General features: G+C 48.7%; 1 protein-coding gene across 1 annotated transcript in view; it reads right to left on the reverse strand.

Annotated features, from left to right (window-relative positions):
* Positions 1-13449: 13449 nt before the first annotated feature.
* Positions 13450-27384, reverse strand: part of Angpt1 (angiopoietin 1) — a gene marked incomplete in the record, with an annotated part of 187188 nt that continues 173253 nt past the window's right edge. The window contains 2 exon segments of the mRNA XM_005381965.2: positions 13450-15613; positions 25222-25352. Coding sequence (XP_005382022.2) covers positions 15453-15613; positions 25222-25352 — 292 coding nt within the window.

Consider the following 27384-nt stretch of genomic DNA (forward strand, 5'->3'; position numbering starts at 1 on the left):
GAGGGGAGGCGAGGGGAGGAGAGGAGAGGGGCATCTTCCAACTGCTTTGAAGCAATGGGAAGACTACGTAGAGAAGGACAAGGCTGGATCTTTGAGCACAGTGAGTGAGATGCCGCAGCCCAGAGATGGCAGATGATGGAGGCTTGCACAGCAGGAAGGGCTGCGTCACACACAATTCAATGGGCCCAACCAAGAGAACCTGATGATTGGCAGAGGAGCCAGGCCACAAGGCAGGTGAGGGAAGAGTGAGCAGCTCTCACTCCAGGTGAGCTGAGTCTGAGGACGACACCATTACTCAGTGTCACAGGGATCCAGGAAGAGAATTGCAACTGCGGGCGATGTGTCCCTTGCTTCCCTCTGCCAGACCCCACGTGGGCTCACCCATTCTGACAGTTCAGGGAGTATCCCTGGAAAACACACTCCTAGGAAAGTGTTTTCTTCCCCAGTAAATCTAAGAAGATTGGAGACACACTGAGGTTCCAGGCGGGGTGTAAGGATGACTGACCAGTCCTATTTGAATAAAATTCATTCATCCATTTATTCAAGTGCTGATTACTCACTGAATGTCTCCTTCCAGTCAGGACGTGCCTGGGCCTGAGGGCAGTGGTGACAGCGCAGACCTGGCCTCTGCCCCAGGTGTCTTGCTCCCAGGAAGGTGCCCTGAATGTGCCACCGAGGAAAGAAGAGGAGAGGAGGACAGGAAGTGTTCAGAGGAAGCCTCGGGAGTGAGGGGGAGGCGAAGGTGGGGAGCACAGGTCCTCAGTGCCGTTCCGCCTGCGACGCCAAGGAAGATGGCGTACACACACTAGACAGCTAGAGGGACGGCACAGCACCAGAGCCACGGCACGAACTGGACATTTGACAGGATGGAAATGCACCGTGCAAGGGAGGGAGAGGAAAGGGTGAGTTTTTTTAACAGTTACTTTGCTGTGCCATACCCCACAAGGCTACTTTTGCAGTAAATTTCAAGATGAAAATTAATAAACTTAGTTCTTTCTCTCTAGGAACCCATGTTCTACTGAGAAAGAAGGGACACACAAACCCACAAATATTAAACCCTGTGCATGGTGCTCCTAGAAGTATTGGAGTGTGACAGACTCACAGGTCTGAGGATGAGGCCACTGTGGGCCAGGGAAATGGGGGCAAAAGAAGAAATGTTGCAGCGAGGTCCTCAAACTTTCCGTGGAGGCTCCTGACAACCGAGTGCAGGGTGGAAAAGGGAGCTACCTGGGCTGTGGAACCCAGGCGCACCGAGATGGGAGACCTGGCAGAGGAGGTGCCGAGCTTGAGCCGGTCTGGCTGGGGTATGTTTCTGCCCAGCACTCGCCCTCCCGCATCTCAGGGCAGTGCTTGGACTGGCAGAGCCTGAGACTGGGGAACCAGGTAGGAAGGGATATCACGGTCCAGCTCAGATGGTGCAAGACGCAGGGTAAAATTACAACTCGCAGGGGAGCAGGACTCACCCATATCATAAAATGCCATCAATGCCTGCTAAGATGGCAAACCCTTACCTTAGCGAAGGGTTCATTCCTTCCCCGAGTTTCTGGGTATATTTTAAGCATGTGTGGAGTTTCTTCCAAACTTCAGTGAATGTTCAGTACAGTACAATTACAGGCTTCTGCTTATACTTGATGACAGTTACGTGCAATATGAGTATAAGGGAGGTCTTTCCATTAGTTTTCCAGGACTTTTTGTGAAGCAAGTACAGCTCCTAGGAAATGAACCAGGGAGCCTGCATGGAAAGAATGGGGTGGGAGTTCTTCTGCTCCGGTAATGAATTTGCACGACACTGAAGCTGAGGGAAATTGTATGACTGATCTGGAAGGCTCTTTCTTTTTTTTTTTTGGTTTTTCTCCGGTACCGGGAACTGGACTCACGACCTTGCGCTTGCCAGGCAGGCGCTTTTGCCGCTGAGCTAAATCCCCAGCCCCTGGAAGGCTCTTTCTTTGGAAGACTGAACTGTTTTCTCAGTCCTAGCTTGCAATGCTAGAAAGTGTCACATTGTAGAAGCATCAAAGAATCCCTTCTGCATGCTTGCGGACCATGAGAATGTTGCAAAAGCCCTGGACCAGGGATCAAGAGGCCACTGTGTTTACCCTGTGGCCACTGACCACACTGATGGTTCACATTTCCACTCTTTTTTGACAGAATGAAAGTGCTGCTCCTGCCATCAGGAGGCTAAAGGAATCAGCATCCACAGTGAGGTGTATTTAGTAGTGAGCTCTTTAGACAATGATTTCTTTCCAGTAGACATACATCCTATGCTATATGTGGAATTTAAAAATTCCTACCTTCTACACTGAGAGAAACTTAAGATACAGATAAAGTGGCTTTCAGTAAAGAAAGCAATATTTCCATATGTAACCAATATAAATTTAATGAGGCACTACACATCTTTCTTAAAAACATTGAGCGTTCTAAGTCTGGTGGGTACCTTACATTACAGCACACCTCAGGTTGGACGAGCCATCCTTCCAGTGTTCCAGAGCCACACGCAGCTATGGAAGCACACGGTACAACTTGGAGTCGCTACTCTGGTTCAACTCGCAGTACGACTTCTCACTGTCACACTGGATAGCCCTTGGCCCTCTCCATCCTGCAGTTTTCCATACATGGGTGTGTTTTCCAAGGGTGTAATACTGGTAGTGATGACAATGCACCCACTGTGGGGGCATCAGAATGAAATGGCATCTAGTAACTACATACATGTAAACTGCTGTTAGCACCACTATAGTACCAGCCTTCACCATGGCTGTGATGGTTCTGGCATCACCATCAGCTGCTCCCCACTGCCGACACCCCTTTGCATGTGGTGGGCTCTGTCATTCATGACCTAGGTCCGAGGTGGGTTATGGCTTCCAGGAGGTGTGCGGAGGCCACCCCTGAGGGGCAGTAGTCCAACTCCTGTGTGTTCATGCACGAAGGCACAATGTAAGCTTTATGGAGAGATGGCAGTGTGGTATCTTGGGCACTTTCTTCTCACCAGGATGCAGTACTCAACACTCATGACTCAAAAGAGGAGTGGTTCACTCTGGTTCTTGTTTTCAGTCCACAGTTGCCAGCTTCAAGGCAAGACAGCCTGGCAGAGGGGCCTAGAGGTGGTGAAGCTGCTGACACCATGGTGGGCAGGAAGCAGAGAGAGACCAAGACCCCAGGAAAGGGGAGGGGCCTTTTGAAGCCACGCCCCATGACCTGCTCTCTTCTTCCGACCAGACCCCCTCCAATACCACATGTGGCTATAAACTCATTAGTGGCCTAGTGCAGGGGTCAGGATAGCACTACTGTGGCCCAGTTGCCTCCCCAAGGACCCAGCTGTGCTCACAGGTGGCTTTGGGGAATAGGCTGTGAACCTTAACACAGGTTGTAGGGCAGTCTCCAGGCCAAGCTGCACTGTCTGTGATCCAGGACAGGCCCGGCTCAGGGCAGAATATGGGCAGAACTCGGGAACTCCTGTTTGAGTCCCACAGCAGAGGACTCTGGGCTTGGCAGACGTATGGATGTCAAGGACCTCACCCCAGACAGACAAGACACCAGACGGAGAACGGGAAGGCCAAATTCCAGTTTCCTGGTTCCAAGCATAGGCAGGCTTGTCTAGAACTGACTCAGAGACTGAGCGAAGTCCATCCTCCTGTCTAATCCGAACTGATACAGCCAAAAGAAAAAAAGAAAAAGCAGCTAATTATGCAGTTTTGAAAACCGAATATGCCAAAAGGATTTTTGAGGTATTAATGGATAATTTTTCTCCTTGTATTTCCCTCACTCAAGAAGTGACTGAAGCTTTTGCTCCTCTACCTTGAGGGATGCTTTTATGAAAAAGAGAACTTAATTTCAATTTACTGTACTAGAGTCTACGTCCAAGAACCTAGGCAGTGGGATTTTGCTGGTAACTTGGAGAGAGGTCCTTGGTCCTCTCTGTCTTCACACAGTGTCACAGGCCTATGACAGAGGCCTTCCTCCCAGAGTGGCTGTCTTGGGCAGCCCTGCCCCTGAGCTGCTGTGGGAATTGTACCTGTCTAGGGATCAGGAAGATCCAGGGAAATGCTAAGAAAGAGGAAGGAAGAGACAGAGAGACAGGAGTCTCTGAACCATTGGGCTTCTCCCAATGGTGAAGGTCCACCTCCACCTGGGTGGAATTCCCTTCCCGGACAGGGAAAGGGTGGGGTGAACTGAAGTGTGGGGGGGCACTGGGGTCTCTAGGTCACAGTGCACAGTGATCATGACTTAGTTGTCTACATGGCCTCGGGTCTGTGCTGGGGCTTCCCCTTAGCTTGATGGGGTGTGTTGGCCTGAGGGGGTGATCTGGCAAAGTTAGGTTGATGTAAGCCACGTATTATGACATGCCTTCTTTCTATGGACTTGTAAACTGATATTTCCGTCCATGATAGATATGTCCGTGATCTCATTTTTATTCTGACAATGGCACAGGAAAGTGGGGTAGGGGCGGGAAGAGCCTGCAAGTGTTTAATAGCCGAGGAAGTAACTCCGGAGAAGCTAAGCATGTTTTAGTGCAGAGGCCCGAGCTAGATGCTCCTCTTGCAGACACGCAGCATGCGGAGAGAATGTGCTGTATGGGCCCCGTTTGTGAGCCCTTGGCACTTTCCCGTTAGCATATTATTATTCTCTTGGTTTGCACCCGTGGTCAGCAGAATTCCACGGTGGCCCTCAAGACTCTGTCCCCACCCCATTGGCCTCCATTGTACTCACCCTGTCTGGTCCTCAAGATTGAACGTCCGGGGTTTCACTTGCATCTCAGAGTACAGACCAGGTGTAAAGGACGCGTGCAGCAGGCCAGCTTCATGCAGGTCACATCCTCTGTGCTGAGCAAGGCCCTTGCCGACATCCAACAAGGAAGCAGGACTTCACTCCACCAACAGCCAGCTTGGAAGAGGGCCCGAGCTCCAGGTGTGAGTGTGACCTGTTCACCTGTGGTTCTGGCCAAGTGAGATGCTGAGCAGAAAGCTCGGCATGTTCATAGAAAATGATGTGATGGTTTCCAATAAAAATTTTGAGGAAATGTTTCTTGGTGTAAATACAGCTTTTAGGTTGTAAAACAATAAAACATCTTGAAATATTTTAAGCAAAATAAATGTTTACTGTTTGAGTAGTAATGTGGAAAACCAGCATGCATATGCTTTCGATAACTTTTCAGAGTAGAGAAGACTGAGTTATGTGGGCCGAAGCACCAGTGTGGCTGGGTCGGCAGAATCAGAGAACCAGGTCAGAGTAGCGGGAAGGTGGCGGGGTGGCAGGGCCAGCAGAGGGCCGGAGCCACTGGTGCGGGTCTGGGCCAGCAAATCCACCACACAAGGGCTGCGGGGGTGGGGGTGCTCTACAAGCCTCAATGCTCTGAATCCTCAAGTATCCCAAGGCTGCAACTGTGGAGCCCCTGCCCAGGAGGGCGGGCAGTACTATCTGACCCACGTCATCCTTGGAGAATCTCCAGTCCCCTCGGTCACCTTCATACTTCCTCAGGGAGGGTCAGTGTCTCTCTTCTGCGCTAGCATGGGGTGGCGCAGATACCCTCCTCCAGCTTTCAGTAGTAGATCTCAGTCCAGCCTGGCTCATGGAACAGAACTGTACGATAGACGCCACTGTGGTGCTAGGAGTAAAATGTGGTTCACAGTGGCATTCGAGTGGGAGCTCTGCGAGGTGCCTCTCCCTGCCGGGCTGAACTGAGTTGCACCTGTCTGTAGACCTCCATGTGGCAGAGGCCGTGCTCCACCCCACAGTACTCAGGACACGCAGCAGAGGACTCAGTCCTCTTGGATTTCCCTGAGCGAGCTTGAGAAAAAGATTCAGGGCCAGTAGTTTCCCAGGAAGTGCCAGTAGAGTGTGGGAAGTAGGGAGTGCAGCAGAGCAAGGAATGGGTGGGTGCGGCCACGGCCATCACCAGCATGAGTGGGGGAATCGTTCTGCTAGGGGACCTGAGAGTCGCCTCATCGCAGGGGAAAGAGGTGAGAGATTTACCTAAAGATGAGAAGACTGTTTCCTAGACATTAGTAATCCAGCATCTCTAACTTGCCCTGTTTAGGAACTGAGGGTGCTCTCCTGACAAAAGAAAAGAGGAGCGGAGGGAGAGAGAGGAGGACGAGTGAAGAGAGGAGCGGAGACCAGGGAAGAGGAAAAGCTCTCCGCAGCTCTCTCTGCTGAGGAGACTTTCCTGTACAGAAGGAAGTGCCAACAGCAAGGGCGCCAACAGCATCTGCTTCTAGACTCCGCAGGACCTTGACGAATCTGGTCCAAGTTCAGCCAGCACAGCATCCCGATCTCTTTCTACACAGCAGTGCCCCGCCAAGCTGCTCGCTCCTACCCTTAACCCACAGCCCCCAGGAAAGACTACACAAGAAACTGTTTTTGGTAACAGTGGACATTTCTGGGTTTCCCCTTTTCCTACTCCACTGCCCCGAACAATGTCGTTGTCCTGGCCTTGGGGTGTCCCCTCCTGCATGTGGGTCAGGGCAGCTTACTGCCCTTTGAGTATCAGACTCCATGGTGTTAATCACTGGTTTGGACAGAGGTATCTCAAATATCAAATGGTTTTGTTATGCTACAATCCAGTGCTTGTTTATGGTTGTTTTTCTGCATATTAAAAAATCTTTAATTATGAGGAAATGTAACCCACATGATTTTCATTAGCACAAAAATAGTCTGATGTTTTTACATGAGTTCTTTGATGTTTGGAGGAAAATCTGTCTTTATAATCTTTTCTTTAAAAGCAGGAAGGGATTGTTCTTGAAATACAAACTCAGAAAAAATGACTTGGTGGACCATTTTGACTTCCTGCTGACTTTAATTCATGTGTTGTGTCTATTCATCCTACCAACCAACCAACTAACCAACTAACCAATCAAATAGCTAACCAACTATCCAACCAGCCAACCAACTAACGAATGAATCAACCAACCAACCAGCCAACATTTACTTGTCATCTCAGTATTGTGCCAGGACCTGAACACACAAAGAAAGCATAGCACACACAACAAGAAGGCAAGGAATTCATAATATGGAACAGGAAAGGACAACACAATCACTTGAACAAGAATGTCTGAAGCAAAACATTAGGTCCCAGGGCCACAAAAATTGGTCCAGTTTTGTCCCTGCCACAAAGAGCTCATCAGGGAGAGAACTTCAGGGAGAGAACAAGGGTATCAACCGTTGACAAGAACCCAAGTCAAACTGGGAAACTTCAGTCATATAAGTAAAAGTAAAATGTCAGTGAGAAAGGTGACACAGACATGGACAGGCGTCACCTCACCTCGCTGGGCTTTGCAGACAGTGCTTGTGGTGACCGTGTTCTGAGCAGGTCTGGGGGCACAGTCTCTCCAGCGGCACTGCTCCCTTCCTGCTGATGTCTCTGGTAACTTCCACAACATTCCCAACTTGTTTATTCGAAGCTGTCTGGTAGATAATGCTCTATGGCCAGCAGTCTCTGAGGTTCCTGTTGTAGCTGTTTTCTGTGCCAGGAACCCTACGCACATGACACTGAGCCCAGTTATTGCTGTGTGTGTGTGCTGACTGCCTCCCCTTGCATCTGCCTCCTGGAGATAAAACAGTACTGCATTAGGCCACCTGGTAACTGTGGAGTGGCCAGAAATGATTGAGCTTAGTGTGGAAGGCATGGAGGAAGCCGAGATGGGACAAAAGCTATGCCTCTCATGCTAGACCCAGAGCCACACTGTGAATACAAAAGAAAAGTTCTGGAAGGAAATGGAAAGTGCTGCTCCAGTGCATACTCAGATGATAAGAAAGCTGAATGGCTCATTATGTGGTTTGGACAGAAGATCAAACCAGACACAACTTTCCTTTCATCCAAGGTCTAACTCAGAGCAGCGCCCTGACTCATTTGCACTCTGAGGCTGCCAGAGGTGAGGAAGTTGCAGAAGAAAGGCTGGAAGCTAGGGGAGGTTGGCTCGTAACCTTTGGGGACAGAAGCGGTCCATCTCCATGGTCTGAGAGTGCGGGGTGGAGCAGCCAGCCCCGATGGAGAGGATGTGCGAGTTCCCAGCAGAGCCAGCCAAGGTGAAGGTGGCTGCGCTGAGAGGCATGCCCAGCCTCCTGGTGGGAGGGGAAGCCACCTAGGACCTTCATCACTTCAAGAAGTGAGGCCTGATTCGAAGCATCTGCGTGCAGGCTGGCCCCCATGCAGGGCTAGCATAGCTGCAGAACGCTGGCTTCAGAGCTCCTCTGTCCTCCTAGCCATCCTGGGGCACTAAAGAGTCCCACTGGACCCACGCTGCCTGTGCTCTGAGGAGAGCTAGGCTGCCTGGGCAGCGCATCTGTTTACAGCATGGTTGGTTGAATTTTTTAAGCCCACTGCTGAGATTGAATGCTCAAGGAAAGATTCCTTTCAAAATGCGACTGCCTGCTGACCATGCACTTGGTGGTGCACAAGCTCCGGTAGCGATCTGCATAAAATGGACGCTGCCTTCGCAGTGCTGCCAGGAGCGCCTGCTGAGTCCGAGGGTCCAAGGTGAAGAGCCACAGGCTTCCTTCTGAATGAGTAAAGAAAGTGGTTCCTCGAGACAACCTCCTCCCAGTGCAGATGCTGTGCGCACTGCCAAAGTGACAAGGGGGGATTTAGAACACTACACAAAGTTGTCGGTAAAGCTAATGGCAGGGCTTGAGAGCAGCGACTCAGACCTGAGTGAAGTCCTTCTGTGTGTAAAACGCTTTCCAAGAGCACCGTATGCTACAGAGGAATCGCTCATAAAAGGAAGAGCCAACAGGTCAATGAATCCAGCAAACTTCATTGCTGTCTTATTTTAAGAAACTGCCACAACTGCATGATCCTTTCATTAACAGTCAGCAGTTGCCAGTGTCAAGGTGAGATTCTCCTCCAGCAAAGGGGGTAAGACGGCCACCGTCTCCGATGCTTGCCTGAAGTTTTTAGCAATAAATATTTTCAATGCAAGTGCGTAAACTTGTTTGGACATGCGATTTCACACAGAAGAATAGATACAGTGTTTTTATATGCACTCAGAAATCAGAATAATCAGTGTGACCCATTTGATTGTGATATTCTCTTTATTGCAGCAGTCTGGAGCCGAGCCCACTGCATCACCTAGGTCCACCTGGAGCTGAGTGTAGAGCAACTGAGGTGGACTTTCTGGAGGAGGCAGTCTTCCCTGGACATTCACATTCACAGCTGCAGATGATGTGGGCTGAGCTACACAATAATTTGTGGCAAGTCACCTACATGGGACCAAGAGAAGTTTTTCAAGTGGAGGAGACTACTTATTTCCTCATTTTCACACACAGAGGGAAGAAAACATTAGCATGTCAGCAAGCATGGTTTCCAATTTCAAGCTAACAGGACTCAGTCGAGGGGCAGCACGGGACCCTTGGCTCCCCGTTGTCTGACCCGGCTACTCGGAACTCACTTTGGGACACTGCATGTGTGCTCGAAACGTTTCCTGCCTTTTCCAAGTCATCCCACACTGCTTCTGCTCCTCCTCAGAGCAGCCTCCTCATGCTCTCAGTCCTGGCCCTTCTCGTGCGGTTCTATCATGCGTCTGCTTCTCCCGCAGCCTCATCTCTTCCAAGGGCTCCTTAGCCTTGGCCTGAAAACATGTTCGAGCTCCTCTCCCCCTCCAAACCATCATGACCCTCAGTCTTGGTGCTCTCCCTCCCTCCTCACCTCCCGCCATTCCCATCCATCTCCTTGAAAGTACAGTTCTAACCAGAGCTTCTCAAACTTTAGAGCCTGCTGGCCATCTGAGGAACCCGTTAAAATACATTCATGGTCTGGGGTGGGACCCAGGCTCTGCTGTCCTGGAGGTCATTCTAAACACCAAAGTTCTGAATGCTGTTCTCCTCCTCTGTCCCTTGCTCCTGGCCCTCTTGTTGCCAGGATTCTCAGCCTTGACATCTAACGCTGCTCTCAGAACCTCCGTGGCTCCTGAATGGTAACTCCAGTGGACGCTCACAGCCGTGACAGCCCCGCCTGTGTGGAACCACGTGCCCCGGCTCTTGATGCAGTGGACTGGTGCAGTGTTAGGGTCCTGTTCCTTCCCGGCTTTCTGTGTGTCCACTCAGTGATTTCCAATCTTCTCTTGCAATCCTCTTTGCTTACCCGCTCCTTAGACATCTCCCATCCCAGCAAGTTTTTCACCAGGGCCTACTTCACTCCATGCTCTCTTTGAGAAATCACAGACACAATGACTTGTTCGCTCAGTTCTCCCTAGGAGTCCCCTCATCATGCCCCCTTTCAGCATCTGATGCACAGATAGCAAGCCCCGAACGTGGGCATGACCAGAGGAATGCAGCACAAAAAAGTGATCTTGCTGAAGAAGGAGCTACTTTTATGAAAAAGGCCAAATCAACTAGAAAAAAGGCTGCTGTGGAACTTTAAATCCTGAAATTGGCCAAATGTGGGCTTGGTATAAATCATTATCATACATTAACATAATAATAAGCATGTAAAGAAAAATGAACAATTGCCATTTGAAAATACATTTCATATTCGGTCATGCACTGGAGGATGTTTCTGTCCATCATGGACCAGTGCAGCTCTGTGTCCCTATGAGGTCATCCCATGCAGTGATGTCACGGGACCATAGGATCTCGGTTTGTGTAAGTACATCATGATGTCTCATAGTGACAGATTGTCCTCTGACACATCCCTCACACCATGGCTCTGCGACCAGGCAACACAGAAGACACTGGCATAGTTAAAATGGAAAGAGCTGTACAGGATTTCCTCCACTCAAATACATTCCAGGAAAGCTGTAAGGAAGTAGATTTCTGAGATGAGTGAAATTATACATTGGGACATTTTTCTAGAGGAGACGGGCTAAGTTTAATGTTTGAAACTAAGTGACAAGCTAGTGGTCAAACATGAGTACTGAATTTTGTACAGATGTAGAAGGTTTTTTTTTGTCTTCAGAGCAGTTTGATTCCATTCAGCAGACAACAAAGCTCTCCTGGAAGTGTGGGAATGAAAATGAGTAAGAAGCAGCCTCTCCCCACACAGCAGGGCCTGCAAACAGCGGGTGGGCAAAGGGTTGACAGCTGAGTCTGCACACGGGGCGAGAGTCCAGAGGGCAGATTCGAGGAGGGTCCGGGCAGCTGACGTCCGCTGCCCCTGAGAAGGTGGGGAGACAGCCTTGCGCCAGCAAAAAAGAACTGTGGTCCACACAGGGCTTCATAATAGAAGCACAGCTCCTCAGAGCCAACTCTCGGGAGTGGCCTATGTGTCCATCAACAGCGGAGTGGACAAAGAAAACGTGGTACAGGGTGGCCTCAGTTCACGCACTTGATTCTTTTATGCTCAGAATTCGGTTCCAAGCACAATCATGGAGTGAATTCTGGTACCTGAATTGTGGAAAGAATTAAGGTCATGAACTGAGGCACCACTGTGCTGCATACAATGCCACAAAGGAGGATAAATTTCAGGCATGTGTAGGAAAACGGATGCCCCCTGACATCATAATGTTAAGTGGAATGAATCAGACACACAAGCTTAAATGTTGCATGGCTTCTGTTACATGAGAAACCCGAAGTATAAATGAAGAGTAAAATAAAGGAAAGGTAATAGAGAGACAGAGATCTTCTGCAAATGGGAAGCGGGCAAGAGATGAGGGAATGAGGAGGGAGGGACGGACAGAATGAAGCTGCATGACATCTGCCAACTCCCTACAAAGAATGTAATCATTATGTACTGCAAATGTGTACTAATAAAAGTAGAAAGTAAAAGCAACTTGGGATGCATAAAAGTCTCGAGATGCAGTGGGTTGGGTGCCCTGGGGACTATAGTACTCTGTGTCATGTAGCCGTCACCTCAATTAAGATTTTTACCAAAACTCTGCAGGTGCAGTGGTTTGACACAACTTCGGCTTGTTTCTGATTGTGCACGTTACAGGGGTTCTGCTGACCGAGCCTGGCTCAGCCCGTCTCAGCTGAGAAGACGCAGGGCTCAGGACTTAGGGGCAAGTCTGGTGATCTCAGCCGGGGAGCCTGGCCCTGTCCAAGGCCTCTGAGAGCCCATCAGGCCAACCTGGCCTTCTTCTCATGGCAAAGGCGGGGCTTTCTGATGGATCTGAGCCCCGGGCTCAGAACGTGCACACAGTCACTCCAGCTGTGTCTGCTGGCTACGGCGAACTCCATGCCAGCCACAAAGTGGTGGGGCGTCGCCTCTGCCCCCACAGCACACACTGTGGAGTCCTGCTGTGAGGGGCTGGCACAGACAGGGAAGGACCAGCTCGCTTTTGCAAGCCTTCTTCATATTGGAGGGTGGGGTGGACCCGAGGGCACTCATCCTTATGCAGCCGTAAGGAAACGGTTAGAAGTCTGCTTTCAGAGAGAGTGAGCTCTCAGGGTTAAGGGGCAAGGAGGAGCCGAGGCAGGAGGAAGAGGATCTGTCTGTCCATCCAGGCAGAAACTAATGCGATGGCCGCAGAGCAGAATGAGGCTCAGAGCCCTGCTCCTCGCAGGGACTCATGCTGGCCACTGAGGCCCGGGGTGTGGAGCTGGCCTCTGTGCAGTCCCTTCCCTTCGCTCCTGCGCATCAGATTTGGGCTTCATGGTTTGTGCATGAGTAGGTGGGACAGATACTGGACATGCATCCTTTTGCTCCAGGTCCAGAGTTCCCAGGACGCATTGGCAGTCATCAAAGGACAATACAACACTTAAAAGCTGCAGGACTTCCAGTCATGCAGCAAGGATGTTGGAATCAGGACCTTTTTCGGGGTCTCAAATTCTAATGAGCTTTCTTATCTCATCCTAGAATGAAAGTTTATCAGAGACTGAGGGTTTAATTTTCTTGGTCTTTTTTCTTTTTCAATGATGCCATAATTTCACAGATCTCAAATTTAAATTTTGTAAAATCTATATTTAAATGAGGTGAAATTGCACAAATGTTATTTTGAATTTTATTTAAATCAAATAATGTTGTGATATGAAAAAATCCACATAGAAACCACATTAATTTTATTGACATAAAAATGTAAAGACAAGATTCTAATATATAACTATTTTATCCTGAAATAATTAAATGCAAAGGATATACATGTTAAATTACTACACACACGTAGGTACTATACAACACATGTAATGGAGTCAGCACACATTTCATACATTTTATTATAAATATTTGGAAACTATTTCATTTTTTCAACCCAGATAACAAAACTGAAAATATAATGTTTTATTCTTTTCCTATCATTTCATTTTATTTTTGTCCCATGGGTTGAGAAGTAATATTCCTTATCCAAAGAGTGGTAAGGAAGAAAAGAAAAGAAAGGAAAAGAAAAGAAAGAGATTTTATTGTTTGTATTTAACAATGTTATTGCACAATATAAAAATGAACTGTAGTATTTATGGTAACAATTTAAATTTGTCTTTTCTTTGTATAATATTAAACAGCAAACTTTTAAAAATGAAAGATTGAAAGAAGAAAGAAAAAGGATTTCTATTTTAGTACCTTTAATGAAAATTTTTCCTGCTTTTTGAATAAATGGTTCTGTACGTTCATTTAAAAGAAAGTTTAGGAGAGTAATAGAGAAAAAAATGAAGGAAGCAAGGAAGCAAAGAACAGAGAGCGGAAGGAAGGAAAATCTGTGACACAAAATAACAAAATACTCATTTTCTTTCACTTAACTGAAAGCAAAGAAGGACTAAAAATCTCTGGGGGAGGGAGTGACTTTTAATGGTGCTATCAAACAGCCACTAAAAATAGAAAACTGTAACATCTGCAAATATCACTTCTAAGGCAAAGAAAAGGATTGTATACACATATAAATATAAAAATACTTAATGGTAAATTTTAAAACTTTTCTCTTAAAAATGCAAAGAGCTTGATTCTCCCACATGGTGTAAAGCCTCTGAAGAATAATGAACTCATGAAGCCTGAAGTTTTGGTACTATTACCTTGAAGAAACCTTTTCCTTTTCTAAGAAAGGAGACCCGACATTTACTTCCATTTTCTCATTTTGCAATAGTTCACATTTTGATTTTGAAATGTTCACTCCTGTAACCGTGGACACTTGCATACAGAAAGCCCTTCTTCATGAGATGCTGTACAACTTAAAACCACCACAAAAAGCTGTGCCCCAAAATTCACTTCCAATAGATTATCCCATGGGAATATTGTCATTGGAAGAGTTATAGCAGCTGGTAGTTTGAATTTTCATAGTTAACCAATCTTGATTTTTGTGATTACCTTTTACGTATAATGCTGAGAGTTGTGCCAATTTTCTCCACGGATATTAATGTTAAAAAATAGAATCTAAAGAGATAGCCAGGAGGAGGAAAACACAAAGAGCAATGTATTTAACTGAGTGGTGCAGGAGACTTCGTTGAACACTTGTGTGTGTATGTATCAATCAAAGACAACATGGTGCTGCAGATTAAGCAGCTATTCAGTGGAGAGTGGATATCAGCATGCTATGTACAGTGGTATGCTATTTTCTGCAGGCTTCCAGATGTGTCTTGTATAGAAGCTGAAACAAGGTGAACCTGATAAGCATGTGTCATTCAGTTAATTGGCAAAAAAATTAAATTCGCATGGACTAACAAGATGAAGAACTGAAGATGTGAAATGCATTTAAGGTAATGAAGTCCCACATCCGTATCCACATACAAGGGACATGGTGAAATCATCCGCTCTGGTTCACTCGGTTTTGCTTTGACCTAACAGACTCCAAGTACTGCTTTCCTGTATATTAGCAAAGGAAATATTAAACATGTGTATAATATTTTAAGAACTTGATGATATATTTCACATTCTTTAAACTTTATTCAGGCTATAAATATATCTGCATATCAGTCAGTCAGTTTTTAAAGTAAATGGAAGTTGTAGCATGGGAGAGGAACTTAATCTTTCACGTGTTCTGTCTGACCATGGTCCTGTCCACCTCTTTCTGAAAACACCTCTGAAAAGGTCGCAGAGCTGTGGTGCGTGTCTGCTGTGTACTGCTCTTCCCCACACATTGCAATTTGTTATGGCTTACAGAATGGAATTTACGTTTAAAGATGGGTTAACTGAAATCAGCTCAGCAGTACGGTACTGGAACCAACATTTAACAACGCAGAAGATGCCATTCTTTTTGAACTTTTATCACAATTGTGCAAGAGTATATACTATCATCTGTCAGCAGGTTTGCATAGAGATGACACCACTCGTTCCCAAAGGGCGATGGCAGGCCTGCTTCCATTCTGCAGGCCTGTTCATCACCTGCCGTCAAGCTTTGCGGTGCGATCCGGCAGCGGTGCGAGGCACAGCCAGGCAGCTTCCCCACTTCCTAAGCCGCGACAGTGAGTGGCCCGGTGTGACCGGGAAGAGACTTCGTGAGCCCAGAGGCCCCAGGGCACAGCCCAGAACCTTCTCAGTGTCCTGCAGCTACCACTTGCCGCTGGAGAGAGTCAGTGTTGCTGGTGTAGAAGCTTTCAATCAATCTCTCAGCCGGAAGCTCCTCCTCCCGGCTGCTCTGACGCTGACTTCCGGCACGGTGCTTTCAGAAGTCCAAAGGCCGAATCATCATAGTGGTGGAGCGCAAGGAGTAGCTGGGGCCCTTGAAGTAGTGCCACTTGATACCGTTCAGCTTCCCGTGGTTCTGCCCTGCAGTGTAGAACATCCCGTTCAGATTGGAGGGGCCGCAGGCGTCAAACCACCAGCCTGAAAGACAGTTAGCAATAAGAGAGAGAAGAAACATTTCCAAGTCCGCTGGACATCTGGGACTCACTGGCATTAGCGGGTGGGGAATGTGCTCCTCCTTGTTATGATTACTTGCAAGCAGTGAGCACTTTCCCACTGGCCGGACGGTTCCAACGACCCTGGTGTGGCGTGAGTAGAGCAATGAAACAGACAGATCCCTCATGAAGCAGCTCTCGGTGCGGCTCTCCTGGGACCCACTTCCCACGGTGACTGTGGGAAGCCGCTGGCTTTAAGATACAATCTAAGTCAGGCTGGGTTAAATGAGAAGGAAAATGCAGATTCCCATGAGCAGCCTCCCACCTTCGGCTCACGACGGAGAGCAGAACTGCGAGCGAAGTTCAGAAGCTTAGACAACTGACATCTACAAAGAAAGACATTCTCCATTCACTTGGTGAATTTGTCAAGTACTGGCCCCCAAGCTGCTTCTAAGTTAATTAGAGAATTGTGATGACTGTGACACTCCAGTTGAATTTTAATTAATCGGCCCTGTCTAAAGCTTATAGCCATATGGGAAGCGTCTACCCATGCAGCCATGAAGGACACAGACAGCAATATTTTGTCTTTGCTCATTCAGACTCTTTCCAAACTTAGTGAAAAGAAAAACAAGTTGAAAAGGAAATGGAAATCCTGTGCTTGTATAACTCCATAAGGATAACTGGATTACCCAGTTTTCTTTTCTTCTTCTTTTTTCTTTAACAAATTAAGGTCTTAGATTTTTAGATAAAGCACAGTACTTTTCTCCCTCTCCTGAAGTAACACCACTGAAATCTTCAGGGAGAGACTTCTGCCAGAGACATTTGGAATATTTGCACTTCGATACAGCTGACCTCTCTTTGATTACAGAGCCGTACCGCGGGGACTAAGAGCTAAGGAGCGAGCTGTGCGGCGGATGTTTGACTGTAACATGAGCATTATCTTGCAGCCTTCAGAAAAACTGAAACGAACGAAAGCTGATGCGCATTTTTCAGCCTGGGGAGAGGAATGCGCTGCCTGTGTTCGCAGTGGCACCGGAGGCACCAGCAGCAGCTTCACGCGGGTCGGGGAGGCGGCCGGGGCCTCACTGCACAGAATGCTGCGCAGCGGAAACGCTAGTGCGGTCAGAACAGCAGGGACAAGAGGGTCTTGTTAGCCCAGGAAGGAGGAACTGTAAAATGCATCTTTCCTTCCTTAAGAGTAATTCCTCGACTTTCAGTCAGTGCTCCTAGCAAAGTGCGCTATTTCCCCTGCAAAAGGCACTCTGGGAGTCTGTCCTTCCCCAGAAGATGCTCTCTGAAGGTCTAGCATGATACTCTACAATGAACTGAGCCTGGACCACGTCTGGGTTCTAACTCCTCTCTTCTCTGTCCCGAGGGCACCTCCGGTGCAGGGTGCAGGAAGGCCTCTTTCACAGGCACGAGCCCTGCCCTGGTTACACAGGGGACACCCTCCGTCTGGGCTCACAGGGAGGCCAGCGTGAACCTGGGTCTTGGACCCACACCAGTTGTTCAGGACCAAGATGAAAACACCAACAGCAGCCCCGCGATACTGGCTGCAGGTGGGCGGTGGGGACGGGCCTGGGAAAGCAACAGGAGCCGCGGAGCGCAGGGGAAGGCCAGCGACTGACCTGTGTTGCTTCCTAGTAAGGATGGGGGAAATGTCTGTCGCATGGACATCCTTTCAGAGACCCTGACAGAAGGCCACTAGGGCTGGTCAGTGTCCATAAGACAGTCACCCACGGCTGAGTGTGTGCAAATACCACCCGGCCTAGCCTTTTGTGTACTGCCCTCAATCCAGTGGAAAGACCATTCTGTGGGAGCCTCTCTTGCAGACTTAACTCTACTCCCGACTGAGTTTGCATGGCAGGTCACCAGCCGGTGACTGCAGACTCGGGCTGGGGTCTGCTCTCTCACTGGCACGGTTCTGTGAAGCTGTTTAGCTTATCAAGAGCTGCGTTTAATAGACACCTGGCTTAGAACATCAGCGCCTACTGTGTTCATTCTCCTTCAGGTGTGCATTTAAAAGCTGTTACACGATGCTCAGAACGACACATGTGTTCCCTGCCCTCATAGAAATGGCTTCCAACGTGAGAGACAGATGAGAAATGTATGCAAGTAAACAAAACAGCTACAAATCATGGCCAAAGAATGCTAGGAAGAACACAGGGAGCTCTGAGGGCGAAGCACACCAGTTTCTGTGCACGTGGGAGAGGTCGATGCTCTCGGTGACCTGAGGAGATGGGGGCCGGCCAGGGCAGAGGTGGACGCTCTGCTCAGCCAGGTGGGAGACAAGCTGCGTGTGTGGAGACGGAGAGGAGAGGACAGGAGACTTGCAGCACGGGGAGGTAGAGGAACCGTCTGGAAGAAAAGTTGCACACATTTGTGGAAGAATGCATGGCCTAGCTGTGCTCCATGTCCACCATCAGGCGCACGAGTGCAACCTTCTCCAGGAACGGGAAGCAACACTGAGCCAGGGAAGCCAGATCAGCTGGGCTAGCTGCCCAGCCAGTCATCACGGGGCCCTCATTCTCACGGTCTGCAAAGCCATCCTGAGTATAAGAGCCCATGATGAAGGAGAGAAAACCGAGCCTGCAATCAGTGCAGCACCTGCTACTCCACGGACAGACTTAGGGCACAGGGTTGAGTGAAGCAAAATTCCTAATGTCGAGTGGTGCACATGATAACCATTAAACAGAGCACTCAGGATAACACCATGGCAATAAACAGGCAGAAGGCCCTAACTTCCTGAGAGGTGCAGGATTCCTTGTCACCTAAGCTGGGTCCTGAGGATGGGTGCAAGTTTTTTTTTTTTTTTTTTTTTTTGGTTTTTCTCCGGTACCGGGAACTGAACTCACGACCTTGCGTTTGCCAGGCAGGCGCTTTTGCCGCTTGAGCTAAATCCCCAGCCCCGATGGGTGCAAGTTTAAACAGGAAGTTTTCTAACTCAGTACAGACCCTCGGAGAGCAGATGAAAAGGTCTGCCGTAGGGAAAGGTGATGAAGAACAAGCAGGGGGGAGAATACAGAACTTCTCACGATACTTTCAGAAATCTTCTGTGAGTAATGGGGATCTTGGAGGGAATTCTACTAAGAGTTACTAGTGCTGACTTCATCAGTTAACAACCAAGAGATCCTAGGCAGTAATACCAGTAGTGTTCGATATTTATTGATAGTCAGTATGTACCAGGGACTGTGTGCAAATACTATATCCATCTATCCACTTACCTATCCATCCATCTGTACACCCATCTATCCACCCACCCATCCACCCACCCCTCCATCTACCTACCTATCTCTTCTCTTATTTTGTCCCTCAATAACTACATGATATGGCAAGTACCATAATAAGGACATCATTGCTCAGAGCTGAAGAAACTTTCCCAAGGTTACATTCATGACACATAGGTCACAGGATCTGATCAACTATTTTGAGACCTTAAAATGGCAATTTCAAGGATAAAACAAGATGATACACTAACCACTGTCACCTATAAAATGGTGTAATTTAGGATATGGGGTCAAAAATTTTAGGGTAAAAAGAAATAGAACTAGCTCTTTCTTCCCACTGGAATGATTTAATGATGAAGACAAGGTTTCTGAAGCTAACAGTTTCTTAACCACTCAGTCAAGTCTATCAGAGAAATATGAAAGTAATGCAAATGGGAATAGCTTGCAATGATCACATTGTAAAAACACTGCATTTAAGAACCCAATATGGTTTTTTAGTGTACTATTGTGATTATATGAGGACTCAAAATGTTCAGCTATTTATTTATCTTAACACCACTGGGCCATGCACACTGTGATCAAATGAACTGAAGATGATAGCAGAATTAAGATGGTGGAGAACAGAATAAAAGGGCGACATGTCTCACACCAGCCTCAGTTCCATTATGTTATATTCAAATCTTCAGAGTAGCACAGGCAGCAGGTGAGTATTCTGTCTTTACTAAGATTTGCATTAAGACAAACTAAATAAAGGAGTTTCTTTCTATCAACTATTTCAAATGGTTGTTCTATTTTCTGTGAAGAGAACTGAGCATAAACTGGGCTTTTAAGCCCAAGCCCTGGTGTGGCCTGATGTGAACATCTTCCTACGGGCGAGCACAGTCCAGCAGGCCATGGCTGCCTGTGTCCCGCTGGGCCTCAGGAGACCGGGTGACGAGAGGAGACCCTGCTCACAGGCGGACAGGCCAGGGCTGTCTGTGAAGGGACCTCGCGGCCACATCACACATGCTCGGACCCTGGGGGTGTCAGCTCTGCACTTCTGTGTGTGCCTGGGGTGACAAAGAAGAAATGTGTGAAAGCCGACTGGGGCGGGGGGCAGGAGCGTTAAACCTCGGAGCGCTCAGTGGTGAAGGGAAGGCAACTGATAAAATGTCTCCAGTGCCGAGCAGTTGGCAACTGTGGAGTCCGACTTTGCCAGGCATTCTTCCTTATAACCTGTAACCTCGTGTATGTTTTAGTAAGAAATCTGAGATGCGTGTTTCTAATTCATTTACACTTAACTCATTAAAATTTAGTTTTGTAATAACTATCCCAGGCTTCCCAGACCTTTAAATTATTTGAGTCTTTTATCTTTAAAGCAGAAAAGTCACATTCTATCACTAATAAGCTAAACTCTGCCCAGAAAATAGGAATCTGATTCTAAAGCCTGTGCTCAGGAAGTTCAAATTTATTTGAAAGTAAGGAAACTTAACTCTCAAAACAGTCCTCTGATCCTAAACAAAATATCTCTCAACACTTCTTTTCTAAGGTAAAAAGTACAGCAAAAGGAAAAGAAATATCTTCTGGTGGCTTTCTTTCATGCATTTTCAGTGATGCATTCCAACCAGAAATACAAAAAGCTCACTCGGAACCCAAGATTTCAGCCTTCTACCCCGACTGGACACGAGGCTGGGCTGGACTGCTCAGTGACGCTGTTACCACAGAGATCACAGGGACAAAGGTCACTTGGTGAGCGACAGGCACAGAGGTGCCCTGGGCAGCCCTCGCTCCGGAGCGGCTCTGGGGATCTCTTCTAAGTTTTGTTTTCATTAGTACTATCTGCCGTCCTCCAGGGGAGCTGGTGCATGAAGACATCTTCATCTCTCTATGTCCCGTCATCCTCTCCTCTTGCTCTCTTCCACCATCTCTTGGTCCCTTTCCCACTTGAAAACTCATCACAGCAAAATCCTGAAGGAGGCCCAGGTGTCCACCAACAGGGAAATGGGTAAAGAAAATGTGGTAATTATACACCATGGAGTACTACTCTGCCATAAAGAAGGATAAGCTTGAGTCATTGAAGGAAAATGGATGCACCTTGAGACCATAAGAAAGTGAAAAAAATCAGACACATGAGCTTAAATACTGTGTGGTTTCCATACAAGAAACCCAGAGTTTAAATAAATTACAGAGCAGCTGCAGGGTCCTTGTACACGGGGCAGAGATGCTGTTTGGAATTCTGCATTCCTCCTGCCATGTGGTGCTACAGACATTTCAAGCCAGGTCTGGGATTTTTTCCCTCCTCTTTTCTCTGTTCCAAAGATGAACAGTTGTTTTCCCTGGCTAGGGATGTGGAGTCCATCTGAAATGCCTGGGCTCCTCATAGTCTCCCCTCTCCCACGGACTTCACTTTCCTTTCAGCCCTGTCTGGGGAGGGTTCGCTGGTGGACTCCCACTGCAGACAGCGTGGAGCGGAGCTTCTCCGGACACCGCCCCAGGCACCTGCGTCCAAATCCTGCCTCTGACACCAGTTCTGTGAACGAGTGAACTCTTCCGGGTTTTAGTTCATGAAAAGGGAATTACTGCATTCTTCTTCCCCCTCATTAAAAATCTTTTGGAAACTTCATGTGAGTTATCAAGCATAAATCACTCATGATAATGCAAAAATGTCCGATGGACTAAAATGTTCAATAAATATCTGCTGTACAATTACTAGAGAACAAAATGACACTTGCAGCCGTTTCTCCCCCACTGCCAGCTGTTCACCCTCAGGTGTAGCTCCGTGCTGTAAGCACGTCACTTCCAGGGCAACTCCTTCCAAATGTGTGAAACACGTTCTTGGATATTTGCTGCTATTGTTCTAGGAAATAAATTATGCTTTGAGAAAACAATGTAATCCTAAACTCTGCACTTATAAACTCAAATTTCTTCAGGAGCCTAACATGCCAGTTCTAACCACTTGGGGGTCGAGTCTTGCGAGGTCCAGAGAGCCTTAAAGCTGGTCCCAATTCTTGCTATTCACCCAGTAACTCCAAGCTGTCCACGCAGCGTGCCTCTGCCCCGCACGTTCTCAGCCTAAGTTCACGCAGGGGCTTTCGTCTCCGGTCTGCAAGATTAGCAAGCGGGCGGGGCACGCAGCTCTCAGCAGCCCCCCACAGAGGATGGCGGGCTGGCTTGGGCCCTTCCTCACCTGTGCAGAGGGACGGCCCCTGTGCCTTCAGAGCCTCCTGCTGTCAGCTGGGGCAGTTTACACGAGGGAAAAGAAATGAGCTTCTAGGAAATAGGTCTTCCTGCGGAAGGTTGGGTCGCACTTTACAGAGCTTTGATATTTTACCCTAGGTGTGGAAACTGCTGGAAGGAAATGAGAGGAGGAGAGGGCTGCGGAGCACCATCGTGTCTGCTATTGTAAGCGAACTCCTATATCTCTCAGTAGGTTTTTAGACACGATTCTTTCTGTAATTATTTCATAGTTAGGTAGTGGGATTGTAATCACTGTTGCTTCCTAATGTAGCTTAAACAGACTTTTAAAATACTTATTTTACAGAATCTTAATGTACTGTGAAGACCATGTTTTAGTAGACTATAAGTGAATGAGACAATATAACAATAAGTTTTAAATTTCCTAATTTTCTCATATCCACTTTATATACAATAAATTTATACAAACTAAAGCAGAGTGGACACCAGACAAAATGCCATTTCACTCTCTGCTGCCAAGCGGTAGATCAGACTGTTAAGCCCGTTTGAGCGAAGCCGACTGCTTCAGGAGGGTGCGGCAGGCGCGCTCTGAGGGGCTGAGGCGGGGTTTCCTGCATCAGTCACCCTCACGCGCACACACGGGGTGGCAGAGTGACCGTCTGTGCTGACAAACGCCTCTGGCCAGCGGAGACTTCCGCAGAGGACGTGGGCAGCATTTCCCACCCGAGACGTGCGCTCCGGCGCACCGCGCACAGAAGCACAGAGGTCCCAGCCTTTCCCTGGCCGGGAGAGCTTCAGCTCTCTGTGAGGCAGGAGCGAGCCCACGCCAGGAGAGAGTGAACCCGAGCTATCTGGGTACATGACGAGGACTTGAGGCGTCCCGCCCCGCTCCGGCTGTCAGCAATAGAATTGACACCTATGGCTGCAAAGCGACACCCCTTCTCGTTTCCCACTAGCGGCCTCCAGGAGCGCACGGATGTCAGAACCACAGAGCCGGAAGAAAATCTGGGAGCCTGGCTTCACCCCACCCACAACCACAGGACGCGCAGGAGGAAGCTCTGGGTGAACGGCGTGCTCTCCCTTCCCGCAGGGGTCCCTCTGGAGAGGCCCGTCCCCCCGGCCAGGCCACCACAGCTCCCGACCCATCTCTTGCCTTCCCCCGGCCAGGCCAGGACTTGCCCTGGGTCTGAGTGGTGCCATTTATTGCTCACGTTTGGACACAATCTCTCCCAGGAGTCAAATCTCTAATCTGTCCCGCTTATTTCTCAGTGGAGTTGGCCTCCTTAGTAGGCGCTCATTAAAATGCCTTGCACTGGCAGAAGGAAGGAGCGGAAATCAAATGCTCCACCTCAGGTCTGCTTGGAACACCATCTGCTTTCAATTAAGCCGCTCAGTCTCCTGTTTTCCATCTCTCATAGATAAGGGTAACAATACCGCATCCTCCAACCAAAGTCCCTCCGTGTACTGGAAGAAGTATTCACAGCAGGGAGTACAAGATAAATCTAACTTTACCCTCAATTCCTATTATAAGAAACAAAGGAGAAACAAATAAATGAGAAAGACCGAAACTTTAACTGATGATGACAAAGCGCTATGGCTCGTTAGTCTCTGGCTCTAGGGACTATTTCAATAAGCTGGACTCAGTACCCAGAAGGAAAGAACCATCATCAGACAATGGGGGGTTCTGAGGGAACCTGATGGGGCCTAACGTTGGGGGGCTGCTGACCAGAACCCAAGTCCCCGGCACAGGGCCAGGTTCCTGGACGTCACCGGTGCTCACCCTTTTGGTTTTCAGTTCTGGGCTGTCTCAATACCACATTTTAGCTTTTCAGAGTGAGTGGATGGCTTTGGAAGACCTGGATTCTTTCAAAGGGTTATTTGATAGGGTAGTGGCACTCACTACAAAAACACACTTACTTAGACTACTGCAGCCCAAGCAAGAAGTGGAAATTTTCTCTCCCCAAAATATGTGTTTATTGGGGATAAGGGATTGTGTCCAGGAACGGTTATGATGACAGAACTAACAGAGCTCAATCACATGAGGCAGAAATAAAACCCTAACTCCTCAGATGAGGTCTCTTCACAACCAAGAGGGTCAGCCTCTGCCTGGGCCCCTGTCTCCGTCACTGGGACAGAAGCGAGAACACCCCAGAGCGCGCTGTCACCCCCAAAGATGGTACCACAGGCCTTTCCAGGACTGCATCCAAACAGTGAGAAAAACTACCCATAAAACAGATCTGCCTAAAGGGAAATGTACTTCATATCAAAACGGGCAGGAAACTGGAATACTCATCTTGTCTTCATATAAAGCTACTGACAGTTTCATTGATGGGATCAAGTAGGTAATGAAAAGAAATACGTTTTTTAGGAACCTGTAGGGACCATATTGTTAAGCAATCCCAGCTTGGTGGTAGCCGTCTGTTTACTTGTGGGGGAGGGAAGATTACATGGTGAAGTACAGGGGAATGTTTAAATACTTGCTGAGGTCGGGTGGATGGCAAATGCTACGCTCAAGCTTTGGCAGCAGGGTACGGCAGAGGCAAGGTCAGCGGTGCCGGGCTTCCCAACGCGGAGGCTGGGCTCTCGGGAAAACACATCTGCACAGCTCAGGTAGGGCCTTCACAGAGGAGGTCCGGGGGCGGGACCTGACTCCAAAGTTGTCCCTCCAAACTCAGGGCTTATGGAGGCTGAGGCAGGATGATTGCAATTTCGAGTCCTGCTTTGGCATTTTAGGGAGACCCTATCCCCAAATAAAAAATTTAAATTAAATAAAAGGGCTGAGGATGTAGCTCAGTGGTAGCGCATCCTGGGGTTTTATCCCTAGCACTACAAAAAATAAGGCACGAAGGAAGGGAGGAAGAGTGGCAGGGGGAAAGATGCTTTCCCTCGGTCTGAACTGAGTGACCTCAGATCTAACCACGCCTCCCTTTCTTATAAAACGTTGCAGCGTCTGTAAGGTTCTCCGCGCTCCGCTGCAAGCACTGTGTGAGAGCTGACGGCTGTACGCTGTGCTTTAGGCTCTGTTCTCTCCACTCCAGCATCGTGAGCACTAGAGCAGAGCAACTGGGGTGAGAGCTCATCAGAGCCTGGCTCGGCCTCCTTCTGCTGCTGTTCAGGGGCAGCCTCTGAACCGGGCTGGGGAGCAGGGGGCGGACCGCGTCCAGGCCCGGCTCCGCCGCCCGCGGGGACTCACCTCCCGTCAGCATGAGCGCGCATTTGCACATGCAGTTGTCGTGGTCCGCGTCTTTTGTGCTGAAGTCAGCGCCGTGCAGGACCAGGCTGCTCTGCTTTCCCGCAGTCCCTGAGTGGCCTTTCAGATACAACCTGCAGTGGGCAGGGAGACGGGGACAAAGGTCAGCCGCACGCGTGACAGGACCACAGCCTGAAGACCGGCTGCAGGATGTTTAAGTTTTTTTTAGCATTTTCTCTGTTCTTTAAACTCGGCCTTTTAACCAAATCACTGTCTGAAACAAAAGCCAAAAGAAAAGATAAAGAAGGAAATAAAGAGAAAGGAGGGACGGAAGGAGAGAGAGCAGACTCCAAATCAAGCATAGGTGAGACACTGTGGTGTTTCTTTCACCACGTATAAAACTCGTAGTTCTCTGATAACGCAGGATTCAGAAAAAGACCAGGTTGTTCAGTTACCACAGGCACTAATTGCAAAGGAAAATGCCTTCCTTGCACAGCGTCAGTGCTGATGCCCGCTGCCCCAAGCGCTGCCTGTGATGAAAGGACCCCACCCAGGGAAGGTGCCCTGGGCCCTGCTGCTCCTCTAACCCTTGCGGGTTTTTGTGGTAGACACGACACGCTTCAGTACTCACAGGGCTGGTCTAGAGTGCCGACCTGAGCAGGCGTGCTGCACACCTTGTACAGCATGTGCAGCTCTGACTCCAGGCCTGCCCAGGCAGCCCGGCCACTCTGGACCAAATATTCTGCACAAAATCTGGAGCCCGAGAAAATCATACAATTAAATCCCAAACAGGCTTTGTTGGTTTCAGTGACAGACAGAACTTCTCATTAGCAGAATTCCGGGTGACCCTGAACGCTGACCTTCTAATGCCGAGCTTCTATCTTCACCTCTGAGAAGCTGGCTAAAAGTCGCTGGTGATGCGGAGTAGCAGGGTTCGCTTGTTTGCTCTGCTTTACTCTTGCTGAGTTCGGGTTCACGCTGAGGAGGTGGCTGGCCCAACGGGAGGGGTTTCCCTGGGGAAGAGTTAGGAGGCAGGTCACCAGCCAGCGTCCTGGGAAATGTCACCTTCAAGATCACTGCCTTGCAGATCCCGCTTGAGGTTTTAGCTGGATCCCTCCACAGAGGCCCTCAAGTCCGCGGCTCACACGCACCCTTACGCACACCAGTGAGTGTGGTGGTCCCCACTCAGCTACAGCAGGGTTATCGTGGAGCCTGGCCTCTTGGTCTCCACAGGAGCGATTCCACACGCTGAGCCATACACGGAGCCGGGTGTGCCCGCCTCCGCTGCTGCAACACCCAGCCCTCGATGGTCTCTCTTCTTCCACCGTGGGGAAAGAGGCGTGCTGTGCCCGCAGAGGCTCTGAGCTCTCTAACAGGTCGGACTCTAGCTCACAGTGGCTGTCTGCAGTGTCTTCCTCCGCTGACTCACAGATACGAAGTGGGCCTCTGCCGAGTGCTGGATGCACTGCTAATACTCTTTAGGATGAGTGTGAGGGCTGCAGCGTAAGCTTCATAAAATACAGTCATTTCTCTGCATAACCAAGTCAAAAAGAATGCATGACTATAAATTTGAAAAATAAGGAAAAGCAAAAGTCACAGAACTGAGAAGCTGGATCGTATGGCTATGCTACTTTTAATGTTTTGAGGAAGCCTCATACTATTTTCCAAAACGGCTTCACTGATTCACGCTGCAGCGCTGGGATGGATGCTGAGAGACACCACGTTCTCATGCTGGCTTCAGCATCACTCACAGCCAAGACCAGGGAGCAGCCTGAGCACCCAGCACTGCTGAATGCATGAAGGAAATGTGGTGCAGGTTCACAGTGGAACGCTACACAGCTGCAGCTTTTGAAAGAAGGAAATGTTATCACCCCTTACAACATGGACAGAACTGGAAGACAGGCTTAGAGACAGGAGTCAGGCAGAGAAACTGTATAGTCTCTCTTATCTCTAGACTGTAAGGAAGTTAACTTCAGAAATAGGGTAGCGAGACGGCTACGAGGAGCTGGAGAGAGGAGTGAGACGCAGCGCTGCAAGAGAAGGCAGCGCTGGAGGAGGCCCAGAGCGGCTCTGTGTGTTCCCTTGGACAGCACGGTCCCAGCAGAGCTGGGCTCCGGGTTGTGGCCGGCCAGGTGCAGGAGGAGGAGACAGCAGCGAGGGCCTGGA

Source organism: Chinchilla lanigera, unplaced genomic scaffold (assembly GCF_000276665.1).
Source record: "Chinchilla lanigera isolate Chin_1 unplaced genomic scaffold, ChiLan1.0 scaffold00016, whole genome shotgun sequence".
NCBI lineage: Eukaryota > Metazoa > Chordata > Mammalia > Rodentia > Chinchillidae > Chinchilla > Chinchilla lanigera.